The 22,297-nt window shown below is 44.3% G+C and overlaps 1 protein-coding gene across 6 annotated transcripts in view; it reads right to left on the minus strand.

Moving 5' to 3' along the window:
* Positions 1–22,297, minus strand: part of SH3KBP1 (SH3 domain containing kinase binding protein 1) — a 314,407-nt gene that overhangs the window by 221,989 nt on the left and 70,121 nt on the right. Inside the window, exon 1 of one of the 6 annotated variants that reach the window (XM_070502191.1) lies at positions 13,150–13,330. The exons of 4 other annotated variants lie outside the window; for them this stretch is intronic. In XM_070502191.1, coding sequence (XP_070358292.1) covers positions 13,150–13,200 — 51 coding nt within the window. In that variant the 5' untranslated portion in view covers positions 13,201–13,330. Of the gene's footprint in view, positions 1–13,149; positions 13,331–22,297 lie in introns of those variants that run through there. One more of the 6 variants, XM_070502187.1, reaches the window with a different exon arrangement.

The raw sequence follows: 22,297 nt of genomic DNA on the forward strand, positions 1-22,297 counted from the left end.
GGGTTCATTATACTATTCCCTCTATTTTAATATATGTTTGAAACATTTCTAGTGATAACCAGTAAAAGTAAAAAGCTAGTCAAGAGAATTTTATTCTCTGAGCAAATGTTAGAGCATATCCCTTAGATGTCTAGTGTAGCTAGTTATCTTCATTCATTATGTCCTAGCAAGGCAAAGCACCTGAGACACTTAAATCGATTTAAGAGTACCAACAATATGAGCAAAGACTGTCATCGCCATACCCATCTTTCTTTTTAGCTTTTTGAATAGGATACATCATTTAAATCTCTAAAATAAATAAACACACATACATACAATCCAGCTCCCGTTACCCCAATTTACCACTCCCAGGTCATTATCACTACCACTCCTGGCTGTACTTAGTTTCTTGGGCATCTTTCAGTTTCTTTGAGCAAATATCATATGTTAATGTATCATTCACACTGTCGTGCACCTTGCTGTTCTCACTTAATATATTTGGGAGGTCTTTCCATCAGTAAAAAACATTATTCATTTTGCTGGCTGTAAAAAACAGAAACATCCATTCCATTGTATGTATGTACTATAGTTTATTCTTCCCAAGTTGAAGAGCATTTTGGTTGTTTCCAATATTTTCCTATTATAAACCACATCATACCTCTGTTGTGAACAAAATTTTATTGAAACAAGGTAGCTCAACATACACTGGGACTATTACAAAGCATAACAATATTATGTTACTATTATCTTGGACTGCTGTCTCCCCTCCTCTTCTTGGATCTCTTGAGGTACAACCTCAGCTAAGCTAAGCTTCTCCACAAAACTCTTCAGGACCCTCTGGCCCACAGTGAGCACTCCTCTCTTCTTAATTGCTATACTATACACACTCATACAACTTTGCACGTATTGTTGTATATTTTTCAACTGTTTCATGTGAATTGTAAGGTGCTGGAGGCCCTAACTATTGCCTAGACGACCTCTGTATCTGCATGGCACATGCACAGTTTTAGCAAATAGAACATGCTCACCAAACACTAACTGATGAACTGAAATCAGCAAATCCCTCCCTTACTCCTAACCCACAGGTTTTCTAGACCTGAGATGTCCTTCAGAGAAGGCTTCTAGCCAGTTTTGCTCTGTGAGTTGTTGTAAAATCATAATCCAACCTGTGATTCACTACAAAAAAAATCCAGTTCTGGGGCTGGCCCCATGGCTAAGTGGTTAAAGTTCCACATGCTCTGCTTCGGCGGCCCAGGCTGGTGGGTTTGGATCCTGGGCACAGACGTACTACACTCATCAGCCATGCTGTGGAGGCATCCCACATACAAAAATAGAGGAAGATTGGCACAGATGTTAGCTCAGGGCTAATCTTCCTCAAGCAAAAAAAAAAAAAGAAAAAAGAGGAAGATTGGCAATGGATGTTAGATCAGGGCAAATCTTCCTCACCGAAAAAAAAAAATCCAAATCCAACAAATTGAGTCCTCTTGGCATGCTCTGCACACAGAATGGGAAACATCACGACATTCGGAAGGTGCCCGACATCTCAATTCACAGGCACAAAATGATATTTCAATAGCATCTGGAGTGGTGACACAGCCAACATATACAAGAAAGCTACAAGTAACACTTATGTGGGGTAGAGAGACGCTTTCTCACACTTTTAAGGGCAAAATATCGGCATAATTCTCAGTCACATTTTAATTTTACTCTGCAATCTATTTCATTCATTCAATCCATCTTTATTGAGAGTGGCCATGAAAGGCCTCTTTGAGGAGGTGACTTCTGAGATTAAACCTGCATGACGAGTGGGAGAGGGGCAGACCAGGCTGGGGGACTTCTCCCAGGAAGCTGCCAGCCACAGGCAGAGGTACACACGGGGCAAACTGGGTTCCAGTATAATTGGTGTTATGGCTTGAATTGTATCCCCCTCCAAAAGATGCTGACATCCTAATCCCCAGTACCTGTGAATGTGTCCTTATCTGGAAAGAGGGTCTTTGCAGATGATCAAGTTAAGATGACGTCCAGTAGGACTGATGTCTTTATAAAAAGGGGAAATTTGGACACAGAGACGTGCACACAGAGAGAACATCATGTGAAGATGAAGGCAGAGATCAAGGTGAGGCGTCTGCGAGCCAAAGATAGCCAGAGAACCCCCAGAAGCTAGGCAAGAGGCCTGGAACAGATTCCCCTTCCAGCCCTCAGAAGGCACCTACCCTGCCCACACCATGATCTTGGACCTCCAGCCTCCAGAACTGTGAGACAATAACTTTCTGCTGTTTAAGCCCCCGAGTTGGGGGTACTTTGTTACCGCATCCTTAGCAAACGAATACAGTGGATATTAGGTATAGTAAGTATCTACGCCACACCAACAGTTGCTTTCAATCAATTTTAGCAGCAGAATCCTTGTCCTAAATAAAACTGTACCTAAAACCCCAGTATGTTAAGAGATTAAAAAGATGAAAAGGATTACTCAGAAGAAAATACTTCATTGCTTGCTAAACCCATGAAGTACCTTCCTCCTCTGATCCCAGGAGTTTTTTGTAACACTGTTTGAAAACAACTTAAAAGTGAAAAAAAAACCAAAACCCAAACAACCCTCACATCAACCTGAGGCCAGAAAACCTGGGTGGGGGAGGGGACGGTGCGTTCTATCATTATACTACTAAATTAGCATTATCACCAGCACATTTGTGAGTACTTACTGTAAGCCAGGTATTACATCTGTCCCTCACATGGCCTCTGCAAGGTAAGTGTCGTCGGCCTCTCTTTAGGGCTGGGGGATGCAAAATCGGAGGACCTGACTTGCTGGAAGCACCCATATTTGTTTGCCAGGGCCACCATAATAAATACCACAGACTGGGGGCTTAAACGACAGAAATTTCTTTCCTCACAGTTCTGGAGACTAGAAGTCCAAGGTCACGGTGTCAGCAGGTCTGGTTTCATCTGAGCCCTCTCTCCTTGGCTTGCAGGTGGCCGCCTTCTCCCTGCGTCCTCACACAGTCTTTGCTCTGTGCACGCACATCCCTGGTGTCTGTGTCCTAATCTCTTCTTAGGACACCAGTCCGACTGGATTCAGGCCCAGCCTAATGGCCTGGTTTTAACTTCATTACCTCTTTAAAGGCCCTATCTCCAAATACAGTCACGCTCTGAGGTACTGGGTGTTAGGGTTTCAACAAATGAACTTTGGGGGTACACAATTCAGCCCATGACAGCCCCTTAAGGAAAAAGTCACAGAGCTCACATTCCATCCCAGAACCATTTGGCTCCAAAGGTCATCTTCCTTGGATCACGCTGCCTGCATCTAAAAACTCCTCTTTATTTTCTATACAAGAAAATGTATTACTTAAACAATAAGAAAAAATAAATGAAAGTTATTTGGTTTCTTTCTTAAGACTCTCTGCTGAGGTTCCAGGTCATTCCTCAGGAAGCTCTTGAAAGAGTCGTGTCAGCAGGGCCCCAGGCATAAGCCCTCAGAGGACTGGGGAGAAGGCAGAGGGGAGCCCCTTCACTCCCCGCAAGGAGCCCAGCCAGAGGCCAAATCGAAACAGACTAGCTTTCACCTTCCATGGCAGGGGCCCCAAGTTCCTGGGCCACCACCCAGCACTAGCCAAAGCAGTGGAAAAGGGGGTGAACCCCAAGAGTTGCGCCAATTTCAGGTTCACTGACATATGAGAAGTCAGTTCCCTGAGACCTGCTTTCCTATCTGTACTCAGCCTCAGGATGGCTCACTTCTGGCCAACTCTAAAACTTCTGGCCAAGACTACAGCAAGTGAACACTGGGAGTGCCCAATAGCAAGCCCCTGACTTTGCAGACCACACAGGCCCTTCACACTGGTACCCAGGGCTGTTGCAGCTGCTGCACCCACTGGGGTTCGTGGAACCGTCTTCAAACATTTGCCATCCTCCACGGCTTCAAGCCCCAGATCAATAAAAGACAGCGCCTTGCTATGCCCTTCCCTGGGCAGGAAAGCAGCGCTCTGAAGAGTGAGGAAACAAAGACCTTAACGAGTACCGTTCTGGGGGCCAACAAGGGGGGTGTCTAGGGACGGTCCTCCTTTACCAAACACAGCGAGCGCATTAAATTAGGAGAATTCTAAAGTGAGCAGCCAGTCAAAATATGTATGTGCCAAACACCATGTTAGGATGATGAGGACTAGAAACAAGTGTTGGTTCAAATTTCATTAGGGAGACAGAGCTGGTTAAAAATAAGTGATAATAAAAGGTCCAAACTGCAGTACTAATCATAATTATCATTTTTTATAAGGACAGTGCAAAAATATATGAACATAGAGTGGGAGAAAATAGGGAATAGAGAAACATCAGAAAAGACCTTATGGAAGAGATAAGAGGGGTGAAAAATGATTATGCAATGATTGTACCACGTTACATTTACATTCATCATGTTATATATTTATGTGTTACATTTGATACATTGTACCAAACGCCAAATGACACACTCTTCCATTTCAGAGACCCAGTGAGAAGTAAATTGCAACCTCTTTAGTAACAAGGGTCCATTTCTAATCACCTCAATTCTAATTGAGACACATCATCAAATATGACCAGAAAGTTGCTTATCTGGGTATTGTCTCCCAACTTTACACATGTACTTCTTACTCCATGGTTAAAAAAGGTAAAAGCCAGGGGCCAGCCCTGTGGCATAGTGGTTGAGTTCAGTGCTCTCTGCTTCAGCAGGCCAGGTTCACGGGTTCAGATCCCAGGTGCAGACCCACACCACTCATTAGCCATGCTGTGGTGGCGACCCACATACAAAATAGAGGAAGATTTGCACAGATGTTAGCTCAGGGATAATCTCCCACAAGCAAAAAAAAAAAAAAAAAGAGGAAGATGGGCAGCAGATGTTAGTTCAGGGTGAATCTTCCTCAGCAAAAAAAAAAAAAAAGTAAAAGCCAGTTTCAGGCCAATCTCAGGAGAAAACTAGTAAAAACACATCCCCCTGAGCACCCTCAAGGGTGAAAACTAATCCCTACGAGGTCACTAGAGAGACTATGGTTGCCTCCTAACCAATTGGTCCTTCCCATAGATGAGGTTCAACCTCTGTGTTCCTGGTTTATTAATCCATAGTTTATGCCAGAAGGGAAAAAAAACACCTGATGGAAACAAGTTAAGCTATATACTGTTGCTGAAAGGGCAATTTAGCAATATCTATGAAAATTTGAAGGACACAGACTCTTAACCAACAACTCCACTGCCAGGCACTTATCCTACAGACAGACTCACATAAAACAGGGAGCTTCATTGCAGGATAAAAAGAAAAAGCTTGAAACCACCACAAATAGGTCCAATCAAACAGAATAAGGTGCTGACATAGAAAGCTGCATTAACTGAAAAAAGCTAGTTGGAGCACACCTTGCATATCGTTGTCCAGTTTGTGGGTTTTAAAATTTTTTTCTATATTTTTAATGTTTTTATATGCATAGAAAATGGAGAATAGAAAAAAAAGAGAGGAGTAAAGTAGGGAACTTATTTAAGCTCTTCTGCACCATTTGAATGTTTTTACTATGAGTTTATCATTTTAAACACATATAAGAAAAAGCCACGAGCAATGAGAATTCATGAGAACATAGTCCCAAGTTTCTCTCAGCAGTGAACAGAATCTTAAAGGATTTCATGATCCTCACTAGGCCGTAATTCCTGCTCAGGACACAGCCCGATACAGTCAACGGTGGTTTCCATGAACAAGGCACGAAACCTAAATTGTTTCTTATAAGTCATCATTTAATCAGAAAACCAAAGAACTTTCCACACTCCATTCTACAAGCCTCGTGTATAATCAAATTTTTATCACCACATTTTCATGATTTTAAGGGGCAAAGGTGTGTAATAAGTATGTAATCAAATGTGATCAAAATACAATCCAGCACATTACGAACTAGATATTTTGTTCAACAAATGCTAAAATTTCCATAAGAAAAAAAAAGTTGTGAAGGGCTTAGGTGCACACACATGGATCTTCATCACAGTTTTGGGTGTAGTGGCAAACACATAATTAGAAACAAAAGAAATGTGCACAATAGGAGACAGAATGAATAAATTATACTGTAGCCATACAATGAAATACTATGCAGTCATTAAAAACTTTGTAGCTCCATGTCATAGATATGGAAAGATACTTGGGGCACATTTAAGCTAAAAAAAAAAAAGCTGATTATAACAGCATTTGTGGCACAGCCCTATTTGGAAAATAATATACAAATTTAAACACGTGTGTGGGAAAAAGTTTAGAAGGAGATAAAGCATAACATGAATCATGGTTATCTCCGGGCAGTAAGACTACAGAAGATTTCATATGTGTATATTTCAGTTGATCTCTATTCTAACTTCTCTACAAAAAACATTTTTATTTATGTGATTTTTTAACTTAAAAAACTGCTGGCTATCTTATCCTTGCTGGGGAGACCCAAAGTTCTTCCCTGGAAGCGGATTCAAAGCGAAACATGTTGCTTGTTCCCTTTCTCGCCCCTTTGTGGGTCTTTTGATAGTTTTTCTGATGCCTTAGAAACTAGAGAGAGGGAAAAATGACAGGTCGAACATTTTCAAGGCTGTCTTTTTCCCTCTTTTAAATGCTGCTATTATATTTAGGCCAGTGGTTCCTAACCAGGGGCAATTTCGTCCCAGGGGACATCTGACACTGTCTGGAGACATTTTTCGTTGTCACAACTGGGAGAGGGAGGGAGGTGTATTCTACCGGCATCTAGTGGGTAGAGAGGTCAGGGATGCTGCTAAACATACTGCAGTGCACAGGACAGCCCCCCACAATAGACTTAAATGGCCCAAAATGTCAACATCACCCGGTCGAGAAATCCTGTGTTAGGGTAACGAGTCTTCAGATGACTTCCTAATCCTCCAACAACAGCACCTTCAAACAGCTGTATAAGAACATCTGGCTGAGAGGCACCTCTGGTATAGCAGAAAATGCACTGATGATGGAGGCAGAATGTCTGAGTTGAATCATGGATCAACTCCTTTTCTGGCTGTGCAACCTCAGGCAGGTGACCACATCATCCTGCGGATCTCTCACCCTCCTTTGTAAAATGGAAATACCGCTGCTCGCCTCACAGGGGTACAAGGAGTTTCAACCCAATAATGCAGGAGGAGGGCTTTTGTAAACTGTACAGCACCATGCACGTGTGAATGGTATTATCACTCTAGGATGCTCACTGTCCAGGTTTACCAATAAAAGCACATTTAGGGTTTCAACGGGTCTTCACCTCACACACTCCTACTGCCCTGAGTCACACATCACAGCAGTGATTTTTACTAAATATGGAGACCAAAAAACCTAAAGAATGCTTTTTATTACTACCTATTCCCTGGTCTAAGTTGTGAGGCAGCAGAACTTAGTGATCAAGTAACAAGACCTGAAGTCAGACTCGGGAGAGAATCCCAGCACTAGCTCTTACTAGCTGGGTGACGGTAGGGAGTGATAAGCCTTCTCTGTGCCTCAGTTTCCTTTCTGTCTATCCAAATCAGAAAATTCCAGAGTGAAATAGTTTACCTTCTGAACCAGAATATTTGAGAGTGAAAGGGGGCGCTATCAACGTCAATGCTAGGACAACAGCGTATACCAGAACTGCCCCCTGGCCAACAAGGACATGAGGTCACTCTAAAGATAAGGATATTAACAGTACCCACCTCACAGGCTTGTTGTGATGACTAAATCAGATAAAGGAGGCAAAGCACACAGAACACTGTTAAGTGCTAGCTAGGATTTTTTTCCTTTCTCCTTCCGTTCATTCAGCAAGTACTTAGCACCCTGGCACAACAGTGGGCGCCAAGAAAGGAGCAGTAATTCAGATACCCCTACCCCCTGGCCCCAGCGGGGCGCCGCCTCTTGTTCCACAGGGTGTTTGTTACAGTCCCAGACTTCTGTTACACGTACAGAATTAAACACAAACCCACAGTGAGCACTATAGGTCAAGGACTCCAGGAAACACATACCAAGTGTGTAAGAGTTCAAAGTCTCCTTCACAAAACGAACAATGAGTAAGAGCTTATCTAATCAACAAAGACAAAAGGATTTATTATTATCCCAAAGTCCCCGATTCAAGGAAGCTATTGCAGTTTGACTAGAAGTCAGCTACCAATGGGTCTCACAAAGGGCATTAATTAATAAAACTTTGTAACAACACGTAATGTTTAAAAGCACGTTAAAGTATTTGCTCCCTTTCATTTCTACGCACATCCTATTACAACAATTTGTTTTCGGTTTGTCCAGCAAGGCAGCCTTACAGAACCCACACGTTATGAAAGCAAAGTTCCTCTAGCTCGCTTTCATTTATGTCTTCTGCCAAGAAATAAGCAGTTTGATTCAGTATGCTAAAACAATTTTCTCTAAAAATCAATACTCACTGTGAGAGGTGGATGTTCCTTATTTTACACAAAAGTTCATTGACTTGTAGGGGCTTGGGCCTCGAATCACACGGTCCCTTCCCTCCTCGCCCCCCTCCCCGACCATTCCAGCAAAATGGGTCTCCATTACTATCACCATAAACCCTCACACCGCACATGTCCGCACCCAACTGTGGGGTCTTGCCCTGCCCTCCTTCTCCTCATTCACATACACCAGACGCATCGCCAGTCAGCCTCCCTTTGTGCCCATTTCTGACGGCCCTTACAGAAGCCTCGTTCCACTCCGTCAGCAGCTGTCAGATCTAAAATACCAGTCAGGCCCCATCACTGGAAATGCCAAATACGACCCTCTGAAAAGAGAGATGCTCTTGAGTAAGCTGGATGTGCAGTGTTCAGAACAAATCGAGGGCATATCCGCTCTGCTGTACTCTGTGCCTGTCTGGATTCAAAGAAGCTTAAATCAACTGCCTGTGTCTTGCTCTCGTGCTGGTTACACAGACGTGTTCAGTTTGTGAAAATTCAACAAGCTGTATTCTTATGTGCATTTCATATATGTACATTATACTTCCATAAACATTTTTTTTTAAAGATTTTATTTTTCCTTTTTCTCCCCAAAGCTCCCCAGTACATAGTTGTATATTCTTCGTTGTGGGTCCTTCTAGTTGTGGCATGTGGGACGCTGCCTCAGCGTGGCTTGATGAGCAGTGCCATGTCCGCTCCCAGGATTCGAACCAACGAAACACTGGGCCGCCTGCAGCGGAGCGCGCGAACTTAACCACTCGGCCACGGGGCCAGCCCCTCCATAAACATTTTTTAAAGTAGCTTACCTCATGGAAACCTCTATGGAAAATAAGCATATTTTACACATCATCTACACTAATGTTTTTCAAACTGTTTTCAAACTACAGGTTGCTACCAATTAGTGGGCCACACAATCAATTTAGAAAGGCCTCACCAGCATTTTTTTTATTGTGGTAAGAAGATTTAACACGAGATATACCTTCGTAACAAATTTTGAAGTGCACAACACAGTCTTGTTAACTACAGGCACTATGGTGCACAGCAGATCTCCAGAACGAATTCATCTTGCATCCCTGATACTTTATACCCATTGAACAACAACTCCCCATTTTCTTTACCCCCCAGCCCCTGACAACCAAAATGTGGAAACAACTGAAGTGTCCATCGATAGATGAATGGATAAAGAAACTGTGGCATATCTATACAACAGAATATTATTCAGCCTTAAAAAGGAAAGGAATCCTGCCAAATGCTGACCAGCATTTTAAAATGGAATGGAGAATACGAGAGTGCATCACACAGTGAAGGCAACTATTGTTTTAGGAAACTCACTGCAGTTACGTGTATGTGGACATATATGTAACATGTGTACTAAGTTGCCAGATTTTTTGTGTGTGGTGACAAAGATTGGCCCTGGGATAACATCTGTGCCAATCTTCCTCTATTTTGTATATGGGATGCCACCACAGCATGGCTTGATGAGTGGTGCGTAAGTCCGCACCTGGGATCTGAACCTGCAAACCCTGGGCTGCCCACGCGGAGCATGGGAACTTAACCACTATCCCACCAGGCCGGCCCCAGCCCCCGAGGTTTTGTTTTTTTTTTTTTAACTGCAGGACATGGTCCAAAAAGGCCTAAAAAACACTGAGTACCACAACAAATAATACCCGGATTTGGAAGACAGACAGACCTAGGTTCTGATGCTGGCTGGTTACAACTTACCTAACCTCTGTGAGCCTCCACTCCACCATTTCTAAAATGGGGGTAATATTATCTGCTCCCTGGAGTTGGTGTAACATGTCAATGAGCTGGCAAACAGCCCACCACAGAGCATTGCTTAGACACTGTCCCCCACGCCTGCCGCCATTTATGTGGTGCCCTGGACTGGGTTCTTTACCTGTAAGAAGGATGTTTAAAGGAAATATACAAAGAGGGGCAGTGCAAGGCTGAGGGCCCATCACGTGATCCCTCGGAGCCCCTCAGGGGAACAAACCACTAACATTTGAGAGCGGCGGGGCAGGGATACTGCCCCGCTCACTTGTGTAAAGTGATAAATCATCCAGCTTTGGACTCTGACCAGAGGTAAAACCACTTTCCAAGATAAGAAAGTTTTCCCATTATTCTTGGCAGGAGGTGGGGAAAGGCAGAAGGGGAGAAAGGCCTTGGTAAAGAAATAACCATTTGTTTTAAGCAAATCACTTCGAAGACAGGTGGTTTTCATTTTGAGAACAAAAAAGATGCTTAAAACAGTTAGAAGGTTACTCCAGATACCAGTCATGGGCTTGCCAGGAGAGGGGAACAGGGCCCTGGGGTCTGGAGTGCTCCTAAAGTGCCAGAGCACTGATGGAGGCCGATGGGGCAGGTGGGGAGGGCTCAGCACAGAAAAGATGGAACTGTCTTCATCAGCTTGCAGTCACAAACTACTTAAAAGTCAACCACTATATTAATCATCCAAAGCCTTTATTCACTCAACAAATATTTGTTGAGCAGCTACTACGTGTCTAGAACTGGGTTAGGGGCTGGGGATCCAATGGAATAAGACAGACAAGGCTTCTGCCTGCACTGGGGCTGGAATTCTAGTGGGGGAGGCAGCAAGTGCCAAGTAAATCAATGAGGCGACAGGGACTTACAGGCTGTGATCTCAGTGCTCTGCAAGAACTAGATATGGTGATGTGATGGGAAGGAAGAAAGGAAACTTAAGATGGAGGAAGTCCCTTTAGATAAGACGGCCCAGGGCTTCTCAGAGTAACTGTTGAAAGTGGGGCAAGCGAGCCAAGCAGGAGCCAAAGAAAGGGCGCTCCCAGCATGGGGCACCGCCAACGCCTGGGCCACAAGCAAAAAAGGACTTGGAGGGAGCCAGGGTGGCTGAGGCGCTGGTGTGGCAGAAGGTAGTGACCAAGTGGGAAGGCGACCACGATAAGGCTGGAAAGCTAGGCACCCGCCAGACCATACAAGGTGCAGCGGCCATGAGAAAGAAAGTGGATTTCAATGAAGAGCAACAGAGAGCTACTGAAGGTTGGCACATCGTGATACACGATTTTGATGTTGGTTAAGATAAAAGGTACTCTTCAATCTTCGCATACAAAAGCAAGTGTACAGATCATACAATGTCTCCAAAATCATTCATAAAAATTAGCGCTGTGTTAGAGCTCACGGATACAGTTATTGAGGAGTCTTGCCAGCTTTTAGCCTAAATATGAGACGAAATACAAGGAATTCAATGGCCGAAAGGGGTGGGAGATCTTGTGACTGACGAGGCAGCACTAGTATTAGCAATTAGCTCACAGTTAGCACATACTAAGCACATAGTAAAGCTAATTAACAAGACAGGCTCTAGAAAGTCCCCTAAACAAACACACACACAGCGGTGGAAAAGCAATTAGGAATTGATGGATGTGCATGGCAGCTGTCTAAATCCATGAACAGGTTCACTGAAACAATTCGATAGAAAGTCACCATGACAGTGCCCATGCCTACTTCTGAATCAGAAATCAGATTATTGCTGAGCAGTTTTCTCTGTTTATTTGTTCTTTTCCTTCTCCCTTGTGCTGGCTGAATATAGGTATTCATAACTTGGAAACTCAAAGCTGAACCGGAAATGGAACTCTTCTGAATTATCAGTCTCCCCCTAGGACTCGTAACACAGCCTCCTGACGTGGGTCCCCAGTCTCCATGACCTTTATCTCAAACGGATCTGTGAGACATAGCAGGACCCACTCATGCCTTGTCCCTGGGACCTCCTTGTTCTGGGGGCTCCCCTGGCCATGACTAAAAGGACAACCTGGGGCTGCGAACTTGAGCAAGGCCAACTGGCCAACCTCAAGATCAAACCTATGACACCAACCAAGAGAATTCGGTGGCCACAAAGGTTGCCCTGAAGCAAGCTGGGGACAGCAACTTGGGTGGCATTTCACAGAGCCCAGCGCACTGCCTGCATTGATGGTACAATATCCCGCTAAGGAAGGAGAAGGGGTAAGGAGGGCAAAAACGCATCATTTAGTGAGCACCTACCAAGTGCCAGGTGCCTCCACATTCGTTACCCGAAAGAATCCAGCAATGCCGTGAGGTGCAATAATCGTGATTTTCAGATGAGAGAAGTAAGACAAGGAGAGATTTCTGGTAGTAGCCCAAGGCTACACTTAGCTGAGTAAGAATTTGAGCTTCCACTGCCACCTCAGCTGGCATCTAGCAACAGGACAGTGCTCTAAACAGACCCCAAGCTGAGTTCCTGTCCCACCTCTTACCTCATTTTTATCTCCTCCCTCTTTATTCCTTCCCACCACAGGAAAGCTGGATTCCACACCTGGCTTCATCCGACTCCCAAATCTGCTAGCTGCCTCAGAAATGTTAGCTGCTTCCAATCCTGGATAGGGACACTTCACTGACAAAAGGGCCACCTGCGGGGGGCTTGACTGAATGGGGCCGTCTGCGGCCTGTGTCCCCTGGAAAAAACTCCTCGATAGCAGTCAGGAGAAGGAGACAGCCATCACACCAGATGACAGGGCTGTTCAAAATCTTTACAGATGCCGCTACAAAAGGAGCTCAGCCAAAAGCCACTTCTATCACAGAGGAGGGCTTGAGGAAAGAAATCCCCTTCTGCCACAAACAAGAAAACTGAGAGCCAGGTCCAGGTGGAAAACAGTGCTGCTCACCATCTTGGAAGGACTGAGCCAGGACCAAATTCTCCATCATGCCTCCCTCCCGGCCTACGGACAACAACAGGCTACAAAAGATGCAGACACAATAACAATCAAAACAGACGTATGGCCTACTTACAGTCTCAGCCGCATCCGCAGCACTCGGGGCTTTGGCTGCGGAAAGCTCCATTCTGTGGAGTGTGAAATGGTGATTTCGGGCTGACTGTGTCTGAACTCTGGGCAGGAGTGTGTTCCGTGCTTGCCGAGAACTGCAAGTCTCTCTGATTCACTTGGCAGCAGAATTATTCTAAGCATCCTGTCCCATACCCAACCCGCCCGCCCCTCCCACTACACATTCACACTGGGTGGTTTTTTTTTTTTTTAATTCCCTGCACTTCTTTCTGTCACAAATCAAGTGAAACACATTTTTCAAAATAAATCCAATCTCTGGCACTTAAGAATGTGGAACCTTTATGACCCAGGAGGAGAAAGAGGAAGAAGAGCCACCTAATTAGGAAGAAGTTGTAACTAACATCAGCGAGAAGAGAGTTGGAGAACCACAAAGTCTGCAGTAACAGCAAAATGGAGATTATTCGAGACAGCTGAAACACTCCACCCAGCCTCCAGGAGGGGACATGCACGGGAAACAAAGGGCATATGGTGTTTGCTTTCTTCGACATCCGTTCTCACCATTTAAGATCTGCACCAGCAAACGCTCATTACTTACATGAGGACAAACTTCACTCCAAAACAGACTCGAAAATACAGCTCCTAATCAAATAAAATTACCTTGCAAAGCAGAGGCCTACCTTGATTTTTTACTACATATAAAACAAAATTTAATAAAGTCCAAATAACTGGCAGAATGTCTATTTGGCTTAGTGAAGTATGAATGACACTTGAAAGAAAGTCAATTTTTGTTAATTTCAAGCTCATATAGTAACTTGAATACCGACATATTCAATAGGATTTTTTTTCCCCAAGGAGAGATTCCAAGGGTCTAATAGTAACTAGAGAAGAATGATTTTCTATTATTTACTACTAGTCATATATTTAAACATTTCTATCCTAAAGCAAACAGGTTTTTCTAATGAGACTTAAATCATTTCTTTCCCACATAAATCAATATTATCACCATTCCCACTCTTGCCCACACTATTACATCGTCCAAAGGTAAACTTCAGTGCACACCCTAACCAAATTATGACGAACTCCTGAATTGGTGAGGTCTGAATTGATGACGCTTTTCACAGAGACAGAAAGCCAAGGTCAGCTTCAAAAATATATACTATTACTCACAAGCCTACCCAGCAGAGCTGGCTCCCTACCTGCTTCTCTCCTTCCCCAGCACAGCCCACTATTGGTCACAGGTGCCCACCCATCCCCTCCGTCAGAGGGCCCATTCTCAGCACCAGAGGCAGCCTAGTTAATTCTAAGCCAATCACTGGTTCAGGGTGGGCAATGGGAACTAAGCTCACCCAATCAGACTGCAGGAAGGGATTCCTCCTACATACCACCTGTGAACAAAGGAGCAGAGGGCCCCACTGCCAATGGATGCCATCCTACAACCGCTTGACAATCACAAAGACACCGGTCCTTGGGTAAAGCTACTGTCAGAATATTGCTAGGGAGGAGAGACAGCAAGAACATAGGTCTCTGATGGCACATTGAGCAGCTGAGCACCCTGCCCTAGGAGTCCACTCTACCTCTAGCTTCCCAATTATGTGAGATAACAAACATTCGTGTCTAAGCCAGTCCCAGACAGCTTTCTATTCCGTGCAATCCAAAGCATTGCTGACAGGAATGGGCTAAGCAGTAGCTGGGGAGCCAAGAGCAAGAGTTTGTAATTTGGCAAAGAGACTCCTTAAAGTAAATAATACACTCAGAAAACACTTCCCTTAATGTTAAATAAAAGGGAGAAATTACAAAGATGAGTGGTTGTCTAGGGCTGGGTGTGGAAATGGGGAGTGCCTGCGCTTGGGTACAAGGTTTCTTTTGGGGGTGATGGACATGTTCAAAAATTAGATTGATGGTTACATAACTCTGTAAATATACAAAAAAAAACAGTGAATGGGACACTTCAAATGGGTGCATCTTATAGCATGCAAATTAGATCTCAATAAAGCTGTTAAAACGCTACATGGAAACGGATGCTCATTCAGGAGAAATCATAGGTTGAAGGAAGTTTTCCTCCAGCAGCAAGCCCTTGCTTAAAATCCTTCCTTCAGGGCTTCCCGAGTACCTCTAGAGTCCAGGTTCCTTACAACGACACGCGAGGTCCCTGTAACCTCCAGGCCTCACTGCCCCACTTCCCATTTTACTCAGCGGCTAGGCTTACTTCCAGATACTTATCAAACTGTTTCCCCTTCCAGGCCTCTGCTCCCACTTCACCCTCTTCTGGTCGCTCTTGCCATCCTCTTCACCTGATCTATTCCTTCCGATCCTGCCCCAGACTCTTAGGCCCCCTCCCTTTGGACTCCCTAGGTGTGCACCACAATGGGTTGGAAAAGTGTGTTTCTGGGTCTGTCTCTCCCACCAGGCTATACCCCAGGGCCCAGATCAGCACTCCAGACATGGTAGACGATCAGTGGATGCCCAGTGAACTGGTCTGACCTTTCTCTTTCAGGAAGGACACCAGCTTCTCCTGCAAGTCACTTGTGTCATCGAGGATGGGGGGTGGAGTGCCAGAGGTAGCTTCCAAGTGTCCTGGCTCTCACCCACACCCATTTTCCTACAGTGACTTCAGGCTCAGCCAGGGACACAGGCACCCAGACGAGTCCATGGAACCCTGTAAGAAATCCCTTCTCCCAGGCCACACTGAGCACTTCTGCTTCTCAGCTCCACCCTCCCTGAGGCAGAAGGTAACGGTGACAATGCACAACGTCTCTCTCACTGTATAAGCTTCAAAAAACGAGGAGAGGGAACGTCCATCTTTTTTTCTGCTTATAGGGTTTCTTTTATTTTTTTAACCCTCAGACATGCAACAAGAATGAGAAACACTTGGCTTTGAAGAAAGGCGGCACTTTTTTAAAGGGACACGATAGACTGAGGAATGCTATGAAGATTGTCTCCACCTGGTGTCTTATCTTCCTACATGATCTCAGATGAAAAGATTAATAGTAAAATTTAGGAAATGTTAAAAAGCCAGTTGCTGGAGAGTCTCAGTTATCAAAAAAAAAAAAAAAAAGCCATACTATGAAGGGAGTGGCCTTCGAAACTCCACCATGGAACTGGTGCTTTTTTACAACACAGACACCCCCCAGCCCTCCTTCCTAGCCTGTCCCAGCTCTCCCAACACCACCAGAAATGAAACCCCAAACCCAGGAGCATAGGAAAGAGCTGAAACAACATTTTAAATATTTGCGCTGGTAATTTCAACTCCTACCTCATAATCATGACTCCTCTTTTCCATATTTGGGCCCCAGCTTCCCTGGACGCACTCCGGGAGCCTTCACAGACATTATCTAATGTTAAGCAGGTCAGCAAACAACCATTAAGTACTCTCTTTTTTTTCTCCGCGCTCTCTGATTTAAGCCAGTCTGGACGCAATCATAAAGAACTGGTCAATTCCTTTCCAAGGAGGGTGGCTGTTAAGATTTCTCATGTCGTTTAGGGCAAATAGGAAGCTCTTAGGATGTCAGAGAATGTGTCTTTAAACATCTCAATCTGATTCCTACAGCGAAGTTTTCAAAGCTGTCATTATCCTCCTCCCTCCCCCAGAAAAACAAAGCTGGCAGATTTATTATCACAACGCTTCAGCAGCCTTATTTCTTCTCCCAAATGCCTGCGTGGCCTCAGCCCTAGTGACTCTCGTTCCATCGGTTTGGTGTGGGCCTGGGAATCTATGGGGTTCAAACTCCCCCAGGTGATTCAGATGAGCAGACAGAGGCCCTAAGATAGAGGGTCAGAAAGGGCCAGCCATACCCTTGCTACTAAAAGCAGCAGCATCGGGAGCTTGTTAGAATTGCAGAATCTCAGCCTCCCCACACCCGCCCCCAGCCCAGACCCCCTGAATCCGAATCTGCATTTTAACAAGATCCCTGGGGAATCCTTATGGCACCTTAGAGTTTGAGAAGTCCGGGCTACACCATCATCTGGTTTCAGAATCTCCTAGGTAGTGTTTTGTTTGTTCCCCCTTTATAAGTGGGAGAAGAAGCGGTGGGAGGTCATCATCAGAATTCACATTCCAAAATTTTTCAGGATCTTACTGATGAACGACAGGGCCAAATCTGCTCCCTCCCTCCCCATCTTCACAGAAACTATGAGTAGTAAGATCAAATGTAAAGGGAATCAAAGACTAGACGCAGCCCGTTTTTTCAGTTAAAGCCATGCATTTTTCCATTTGTGCTGGCAGCATCGACACTTGCATTACTGCGCCTGTTTAAAGCTACCAGCCACGTTCGACGCTATACCATCAAAGCAGCAAAACCTGCAGTCTTTGAGTGTTAAAGAGCTTTACATGGAACCAAAGCATGCCAGGAGAAATAATTCTTAGAACTAATGAGAACTACTCATTGCATCCATTCTTAAAAATCAATATACTTCAAGAAACTTTTAAAAAATTCATATGCTTATTTCCCTTCTTCAAATAACATCATAAGGCATTCACAGGAAGTCGTGGTTCCAATTCAATGTGGCTGTATACTTAAAAAAAAAATCTCGCAGTAGCCTCACACTCAGCTCAGCCAAGATTCCCAGCAGGTTCTCAGAACCTGACGGATCTGGGTACCCCCTCATGCTAATTATGGCTTGTGTTGTTGTTTTCACATAGCCAAGGCTACCCAGATAATCCTGTACCTTAGTACAGTTGGGAGTGAGAGAGCAGGACTCTGGCGCTAAACCACCCACACGGTCAAATCCAGCCCTGAAACTGACTATCTGTGCTCCCCTGGGCAAGTTACTTCACTTCTCTGGTCCATGGGAAGTGCTACATAAAAGTTTGCTGTTTTTCTCACCCAGCATGTAGTACCATGAATGGTACAGATAATAGAACTATGCACAACTATGTGCTCAGTTATTACTACTGGCTAGAGAATACTCCACCAAGATTGCACTTCCTTCAACAAACGTTTCATTACTGAACCCCAGCAACCTTTTGGTGTGTCAAGAGAGGTGCTGGTGGGAAAGTGTTTTTCTTTCCTCTAATGGCAAAAAACAGAAACCAATGGATATAATCACCCTCTTCATCCAATGTAAAGTTCTCCCTCTCCAATAATGTACTAATATGGTTTATTTATGAGTTATTCTTAAAGAATAAGCATTATTGTAGAAAAAAATTGAAACGCATTTAAGCAGGTGAAAAATGCAGTCTATAAAACAGTAGACTGGTGTCAATTACATAACAGTTATTTAGATCACAAAAGGTGATTTCCAGAATGTTCTGGATAGACAAGTGCCAGACAATATTGCCTTCACAGTATTAATACTATGTAGTAACATCTGTAGTAGTAAGACAGCAGAGGCAATCGGGATGTTGAAACTATTTACACTACCCATTTTCATCTGTTTTTAAGCACTCATGACAAACGAACAAATGATAGGCTGTTCAACAGGTATTTATGAAATCCATTTCCCTAGGCAGTTTCACCAGCCAACACTTTAACACAAACTGAGTTACATAAGAATTAAGCAACTACGGTAGTCTCCCCTTATCCACAGTTTTGCTTTCGTCAACCGCAGTCTGAAAATACTAAATGGAAAACTCCAAAAATAATTCATAAGTTTTAAGCTGTGCACCGTTGTGAGTAGTGTGATGAAATCTCTCACCATCCTGCTCCATCCTGCCTGGGACAGGAATCATCCCTTTGTCCAGTGGATCCACACTGTATATGCTACGCTGTATATGCTACCTGCCTGTTAGTCACTTAGCAGCCATCAGGGCTATGACTTTGTCGAGATATGGCAGTGCTTGTGTTCAAGAAAGCCTTATTTTACTTAAGAATAGCCCCAAACACAAGAGTACAAGAGTAGTGATGCTGGCAATTCAGATATGCCAAAGAGAAGCCATACAGTGCCTCCTTTAAGTGAGAAGGTGAAAGTTCTCAACTTAATAAGAAAAAAAAAATGTATGCTGAGGTTCCTAAGATCTGTGGTAAAAACGAATCTTTTATCCATGAAATTGTGAAGAAGGAAAAAGAAGTTCGTGCTAGTTTTGCGGTCGCACCTCAAACCGCAAAAGTTACGGTGACGGTGCATGATAAGTGTTTAGTTAAGATGGAAAAGGCATTAAATTTGTGGGTGGAAGACAGGAACAGAGAACGTGTTCCCATTGACGGTGACATGTTGTGCCAGAAAGCATCCAGCCTGTAGGAGGACTGCAGCAAGGGATCCCCAGAGACGCGTGGCACCAAGCCTTTCACTGCCAGTGAGGGACGGTCACACAGATTCAGGAACAGGTGTGGACTGACACAGAGAGACACCACATTCACATAACTTTTATTACAGTATATTGTTATGATTGTTCTATTTCATGATTAGTTATTGCCGTTAATCTCTTACCGTGCCTAGTTTATAAATTAAGCTTTATCAGAGGTATGTGAACATAGGAAAAAGCATAGTCTATAGGGGGTTCAGCACTATCGGCGCTTCCGGGCATCCACGGGGAGTCTTGGAATGTATCCCCCACGGATAAGGGGGAACTACTGTATTTTCATTTTTTTCCTTTTCTTTTCTTTTTTTTTTTTTTACTTTTTATCAAGATTATGATAGTTTACAACCTTGTGAAATTTCAGTTGTACATTATTGTCAGTCATGTTGTAGGTGCACCACTTCACCCTTTGTGCCCTCCCCCCACCCCCCTTTCCCCTGGTAACCACCAATCAGTTCTCTTTGTCTACATGTTTAACTTCCACCTATGAGTGGAGTCATACAGAGTGTGTCTTTCTCTATCTGGCTTATGGCACTTAACATAATACCCTCAAGGTCCATCCATGTTGTTGTGAATGGGATGATTTTATCCTTTTTTATGGCCGAGTAGTATTCCATTGTGAGGCTCTGCTTTTTAAGAATACCCATCCTTCCCATTAGTTCTTACAATGCAATCGTGCGAAATCAGGCTACTGGGGTTCAAATACCAAGGGTCACCTTTAATAGATCTGCAATTTCCATCAAGTCAGGTAACCTCTCTGGGCTTCAGTTTTCCCATCTGTAAGAGAGGAATAATCACTACGTGGGACGGGGGATGGGGGGTGAGGATTAGCTGAGTTAATGCACATTCTCTACAATCACGAAGAGGAGTAAGCAATACAGTTTTACTGGATAAATAACGAAGCCACTACTCACAACAGCAAATTCACATTCCTTTTCACTGTGTGCCAGGTCCTGAAGTGGTTACAAAAAAAGGTATAATAGACTCTCCTTGCCCCCAAAATGGGGGGAGAGAGGAGTAATTCCTTTATGTGTTTAAAGAAAAAGAAGAATGTGAGCAGGAGAGAACCCACCCACTACTTCCTCCCTAGATTAGCCTTGACAGTGACACAACTAAAAGAGTTGCTCTCATCAGCAACATTCCCATAGCGCTGTTACGTTCCAAAGCACTAATCATATTGAGGGGATCGGAGCTTGTTCATGCCTCAGGGCATCTGCACTTGCTGTTCTCTACTGAGATGGCTCTTAATAATGGCAGGAGCTTCCTCATCATTCAGGTGTGAGCTACAGTGTCACCTCCCCCAAGAGGCCATCAGATGACTCTGGCTGAAACAGCCCCCACACTCCACCAGTCAGGCACTCTATCCTTTCCCCTCCTATATTTCCTTGTTGCATGTTTCACTATCTATAATTATCTTTTTGCTTTTCTGCAGTTATGCTCTCTCCTCTGTTAGAATGTTCACTAAGTGCACAGACCTTGTTAAGCCCACTCCTAAAATGGCACATGGCACATAAAGGGCACTCAGTGAACAGAGCTAGGTAATGGTAATATACAGGTGTATGGTTTGATAGTTCCAACAGCTGCGTCATATCTGTGTCTGGTTCTGAGGATTGTTTTGTCTCTCCAGACTGCTTTTTCTTGCCTTTTGGCCTGCCTTGTAATTTTGGGTTGAAAGCCAGACATTTTGTATAGGGCAGTAGATACCGAGGTAAATGATCCCTTAGTGTGGGGATTTATGTGAATCTAGTCAGGAGTTGGGCTGTGTTGAGCTTTATTGTTCTTACGGACATCAGAAACTTCAAATTCCTCTAGTCATCTTTTTTCCCCCCTTCTTGGCTTTGAGGCTTCCCTTCGTGCTGCTCCCCAGAGAGAGCCTGTCTCTTGCAGCTCTCCCTGCTATAATCCACTGTTGTTATTCCTGAAGGCTTGTTAGGATGCTGTGGTGGATGGTGTTCTCGAATGTTCTAAGCCTCAGTCTTTCGAGTGCACAGCAGGCCTGTGTCTCAGGGTTAGCCTTCACAAGTGCTTCTGCCCCTCCTCCAGGGATAGAGCTCCCCCCAGTCTCTGCCCCCATATGCAGTGTGTATCCAGCAGTGTTCTCAGCCATCAGCCTTGAGGCCCCTCTCCCTGCAGATTAAGACTTTCTTTAGGTGAGATGGGGGACTGGGGCTGGGTGGAATTCCCTTCCCCCAGCTGCAGTGGTATTTCACCAGTGCCCGCAGACCATGTCCTTCCCCCTGCAGAATAAACCTTTTGTTTCTTAAGGGAGAAAGGTCTGAGTGGATTTCTCAGTGGTTCCTAAGCCAGTACCCTCAGCCCACACCATGAGTTTTCTCTGGATTGTCCCCAGTCTTCCCTGTGAGAGCCAGGACGGGTTCCTAGAGGAAAAGCCTGCAAAAGGGCAAGACCCGCCTCCTACCTCACTGCTGCCCCCATGAGCTTCACCCTCTCAAACTAGGCCATACTCAGGCTCCAGAAATTTGTCAAATTTGTAGCTTGATCTTTCTACCTACTTCTATGGTGTCTGGTGGCTTCTGCATCTGGTAAGCAAATGCTCACGTCTTGTGTCTCAGAAAGTGCCTATCTCTGTCCAGATTTTGAAATGGCTGTTTGCTCTGTGAACTCAGTCTCTGTTAACTTCCAGTCTGTCCAGATTTTTTCTTGTAAGCGTGAGAGGGACGTCTTTGCAGCTCTCTACATCTCTGAGCTGAAACCAGAAGTCTATTTATTGATTTTTAAAGAAGCAGAAGTATGACAAAATGGTACCACTTGATAAAACTAGGTGGTGGGTAGGTAGATGCTGTTTATATTCTCACGCTTTTCTATATTTTAATAGTTAAGTAACACTTCAAAATATAAAATCAAGGTGTAGGTGGCCATGGTGGAAAACAGTACTATAATATAAATAGACTGGGATATG

The sequence above is a fragment of the Equus asinus genome, chromosome X (assembly GCF_041296235.1).
Source record: "Equus asinus isolate D_3611 breed Donkey chromosome X, EquAss-T2T_v2, whole genome shotgun sequence".
Taxonomy (NCBI): domain Eukaryota; kingdom Metazoa; phylum Chordata; class Mammalia; order Perissodactyla; family Equidae; genus Equus; species Equus asinus.